At 48.6% G+C, this 4724-nt stretch overlaps 1 protein-coding gene across 2 annotated transcripts; it reads left to right on the top strand.

Annotated features, from left to right (window-relative positions):
- The first annotated feature begins 38 nt into the window (after positions 1-38).
- LOC139409326 (eEF1A lysine and N-terminal methyltransferase-like) lies at positions 39-4297 on the top strand. Of its 2 annotated transcripts, none has more exons than XM_071154300.1 (10): positions 39-437; positions 664-933; positions 1115-1207; positions 1319-1694; positions 1816-2015; positions 2146-2335; positions 2404-2595; positions 2788-3000; positions 3158-3289; positions 3467-4297. In XM_071154300.1, the coding sequence occupies exons 1-10, from the start codon at positions 285-287 to the stop codon at positions 3748-3750; spliced, it is 2103 nt and encodes a 700-aa protein (XP_071010401.1). In that variant the 5' UTR covers positions 39-284; the 3' UTR covers positions 3751-4297. The 2 variants fall into 2 exon arrangements, with proteins under 2 accessions (XP_071010401.1, XP_071010402.1); XM_071154301.1 differs by having other exon boundaries at positions 2407-2595.
- The last annotated feature ends 427 nt before the right edge of the window (positions 4298-4724 follow it).

A 4724-nucleotide genomic window follows, 5' to 3' on the forward strand; every position in this document is an offset into this window, starting at 1 on the left:
AGGATCTCCGCCTATTCAGAGCTATCCAATCGAAATGTAGTTGTGTACAGCTCGGAATAATGTCCGGGTGAACATGCCATGTGGGAAAGATAGGGAGCTGAAAATCCAAACATTTCTAGCTTGATAATACGTTTTTCGACCAATTGACAATCTACCAATTGCTACCGTTACACATTTATAATGTCCTGCATGTTCCTGAATCTTAGCTAATCGAAAGTATTCTAACGTTAGTTTGTTTACAAGTAGCTAGCTAGCTACTGATATAGACCTAGCAAGTGTTAAAGATGAGTCTTCTACCTCGCACTGCCGAGGAGTTCAGTTCTGCAGAGTACTGGGAACGCTTCTTCAAGAAGAGAGGAGAGAAGGCTTTTGAGTGGTATGGAGACTACAACAAACTCTGTGGCATGCTGCACAAATACATCAAACCGCGGGATAAGGTGAGCAGATACACTGACAACCTGACATGTAGGAAAATGCCCCCTAAAATTGTTCCGCCTCCACAGTCAATTTGTCTTCTGCTGAATTTCTTTCTACTGAAGAGCCATGTACGTCTTGTATTATATGACACACGGAAGAATTCCTATCCAAATGACAGGGTCCTTTAACAGACTCTTTTATCCAACGCGACTTACAGTCATGCGTATCTTGTCTCCTCTGTCCCAGGTCTTGGTGGTGGGCTGTGGTAACTCTGAGCTGAGTGAGCAGCTGTATGACGTTGGCTACAGACATCTGACCAACATTGACATTAGTGAGACGGTGGTGAATCACATGAACCAGAAGAATGCCAAGCAGCGCCCAGACCTGACCTTCCAGACGGTGGATGCCACCCAGACGCCCTACGAGGACGGAAGCTACCAGGCTGTACTGGACAAGGGGACACTGGACGCCATGGCCTCCCAGGAGGGGGCTCTAGCTGGGAGGATGCTGGCTGAGGTGTGCTGGTGTGGAGTAGCTTGACAGGGATTATAAAATAGTTTAACAAAGCCAGAAGCCCTGCACATAGAGTAGCACTCCAGGAGTGTTGGCTACCTCTGGTATACATACATCTGTTAGTAAAATGTGTCTTAAAGTTTATTCACATGCAATAAACCCTTTATGCCTTGTGTTTGTGTAGGTGGGCCGTGTCCTGGGTATAGGAGGCCGCTACGTCTGTGTGACCCTGGCCCAGGAGAGTGTCATCAAGCTGGCTGTGGAGCACTTCATCCAGGTAAAAGGCTTAGGTTAGATGCATTGATAGTGATAGATGGTTTCCTTACCTACTTTACTTCAATTCACTCAGGATAAGAGCATTTTCAAAATTATTGAAATGTTAATGTAGGTGGGCTGGGCTGTGAGACTCCATTGTCTGGGTGACCCAGAGAGCCAGGAGGACTCTTCCTTCGCTCTGCCTGTCTTCGTATTGGTTTGCACAAAGTTCCGCCAGCCAATGCCCATGCCCATCCTGGAGATGTGCCAAGGGGAGGATGGTAACCCCGTGAGGCTTCCCGTGGTGGCAGACCTGCTGTCTGTGGTGAGAGAGCGCCAGGCATACGCCATGCTGAGACAGAGGCTCCGTACAGGTACAGACGCGACCTCTACCCCCTCGTTGACCCTCTGCCATGCCCCCACTGGGCGACCCCGCTACACTCTCACCGTACAGGACTGCCCCCCTGGTGCCAAGGTTCCTCGTGCAAACCACTTTGCCATCTTCATAGGTGAGGGACAGGATTTGTCGTTTATCGGCACACCTGGGTGGAAAAACATGGATATGTTTGTCTTTCCTTTCTGCTCTTGGCTGCATTCTAAACCTGGCTCTTCCTGTCTCAACCCCAACAGTGCCTCAGGGCAGAGAGACTGATTGGCTGTACGGCTTGGCTGAGGGGCGGGGCCAACTAGCGGCTAGCGCTAACTTCAGACGTCTGGTTGTCGTGGCCATGCACAGAGAACAGGAGTATACCGACATGCAGGCTGTCCAATCAGAGCTCTCCCCCATGGTGATGGAACTCGCCCCCCCTGGGATGCCAGCCAATCAGAAAGTAGGGAAGTTGTGATTATTCTATTTTGGGTTGTAGTTAAAAAAACATGTTTCCTCATTTCTCTATCATCTGGCCTTCTTCACCCATTTTCCCCGTCTCCCTCTCTCCATCCCTGTCCCTCCCCCTGTAGGTTCCGTTCTTGTCGGTGGGAGGTGAGCTGGGTTGGAGGGAGGTGGTGAGTCATGGTACCAGTGATCTGAGTGGTCAGTACTCTGTAGAGGACGTGAGAGGAGAGGATGGTCAGCTCTACCGTAGACTGGTGTTCCTGGGTAACGACGGACTGGTCCAGTCAGAGAGCCGCCTCACTAATCCAGCAGCAGGTGAGAACAAACACACACAGTTTTTATTATTTGGTGAGTTCAGTAGCTAACCGTTTCTTTAACTTTAGCAGCAGCCTCGTCTCAGAAGAATAAAAAGAGCAGAAGGAAAGCCAAGCCCTCTGCCCCTCCCCCAATGACAACCCCATCCCAGACACCAGGTGGCGCCCTGGAGGTGGACAAAGGCTATCTATGCTGTGCCCACCACAGGGTCATGGTGGCTGGCCTCGCCATGCTAGGAGTGGGCACCGACCACAACAAAGGTAGGTGTATTTGCCAGCATTGTCTGCAAGTCAGTCGCCCTGCCCACATACCTGCCAAATAGCAGTCTCTTTGACACTTTTTCTCAAATCCACTATTTTTGCCTACAGAAAGTTATGGTCACTTGACATGACAGATCTGATGAATCAGCCAAATGTCTCCTGTCTGTCATGTCTCCTATAACTTCTCTGTAGATGTCCCAGTGTCAGTGCTCCTGGTGGGACTGGGTGGAGGAGGGCTGCCCCAGTTCCTGCGGGACTTTGTACCTGGAGCCAGGGTGGAGGTGGTGGAGCTGGATCCAGCAGTACTGGAGGTGGCTCAGGGATGGTTCGGCTTCACACCTGATGACAGGCTCACTGTCACACTGGGAGATGGACTGGAACACATTAACAACATTGAGAGAGAAGGTGAGAGTGCTGGGAGGGAGGGGGATGAGAGAGGGAGATGAGGAAGAGATACCGGATACACATTGAAGGTGGGAGGGGGAAAGTAAAAGGTTGCTTCAAGAGCACATTTGTAACCTCGAGCATGCACATGATTAACATTATTCTCTTACCTGTCTAGGTGGTCATCAGTATGATGTCATCATGTTTGACGTGGACAGTAAGGACCCCAGTTTGGGGATGAGCTGTCCTCCTCCTGCCTTCGTAGAAACAGCCTTCCTGGAGAGAGTTGGCAATCTGCTGACATCTCGAGGTACAGTAAGTTTTTTTTATAACTTTCAAGGAGCTAGCCTGCTTTATTTTCCAAATCTAAAATGTAACATTTTTCAAAGCCTGTAGACCTAGGTCTTATCGAGGTGTGTCATGTATCTCACCATATTACACCCTCCCTCCTCCCTCCCTGTCCGCCTCTGTCACCCCTCCCCACCAGGTGTGTTCATGTTGAACCTTGTGTGTCGTGACTCTGCATTGAAGAAGAGTGTGTTGGGTCGTGTGCGGGGTGTGTTCCCGCGTGTGCTCTCCCGGGGCATCGAGGGGGAGGTCAACGAGGTGCTGCTGTGCTCCAGGGGAACGGGGGAGACAGGGGTCCCGCCCAGCCTGCTGAAGGCAGGGAAGACTCTACAGGTAGCACTGGGCATGAACAGCAGTAGAACAGCAACCTGCACCCCTCAGATAGACATCACTGAGCTGCTAGAGGACCTGAACGTGGCATGAGGGAGAGGGGGATGAGGAGAAGAGGACAATGTGAAAAAGTATCATTTTAATTCTCAAAATGCTACATGCAATAATGTATGAAATAAAAATGTTAAGGTGTATACTGAACAAAAATATAAATGCTACATGTGATAATTTCAGAGTTGCAGTTCATATTAGAAAATCATTTGATTTAAATAAAATAATTAGTCCCTAACCTATGGATTTCACGACTGGGAATACAGATATGCATCTGTAGAGCGTGGATCAGGAAACCAGTCAGTATCTGGTGTGACCACCATTTGCCTCATGCAGTGTGACACATCTCCTTCGCATAGAGTTTATCAGGCTGTTGATAGTGGCCAATGGACTGTTGTCCCACTCTTCAATGGATTTGCGAAGTTGCTGGATATTGGCAGGAACTGGAACACGCTGTCGTACACGTCGATCCAGATCATCCCAAACATGCTCATTGGGTGACATATCTGGTGAGCATGCAAGCTATGGAAGAAGTGGGACATTTTCACCTTCCAGGAAATGTGTACAGAATAAACGTTTTATTCTCAAACTTTTCTCTGGTGTTTATTGATGATGAACCCTGGAGTGATTTTCTTATGCTTATAGTTGGTTTCAAGATATTTTAGAATATCATTTTTTTTCTGGCAGATTTTCATCTGAAATCTTTTGCATAAAGATCCCCCTACCCACAGCTGATTTGATACAGTACTGCCTCTCACTCACACATACTCTCTCACTGCCAAAGAATGCAGCCGTGTTATTTACAGTAGATGAATCGTGTGGCATGGTTACAGTCTCCAGACTACATGGTCAAGAGAGACAGTTACTGCGAGGTGGGTGTGATTTAAATAGCCCTGGGCTGGAGGCGGGGAATATTACCTGTCTGTCAAGCAAAATCAATATTTTAACTGGCCATCTGTTCTGTTAACAGCCATGAATGGGCGTGCAGACTTTTTGGCAACTCCTGCACAGATTTG

This window comes from Oncorhynchus clarkii, chromosome 5 (genome assembly GCF_045791955.1).
Source record: "Oncorhynchus clarkii lewisi isolate Uvic-CL-2024 chromosome 5, UVic_Ocla_1.0, whole genome shotgun sequence".
NCBI classification, from domain to species: Eukaryota; Metazoa; Chordata; class Actinopteri; order Salmoniformes; family Salmonidae; genus Oncorhynchus; species Oncorhynchus clarkii.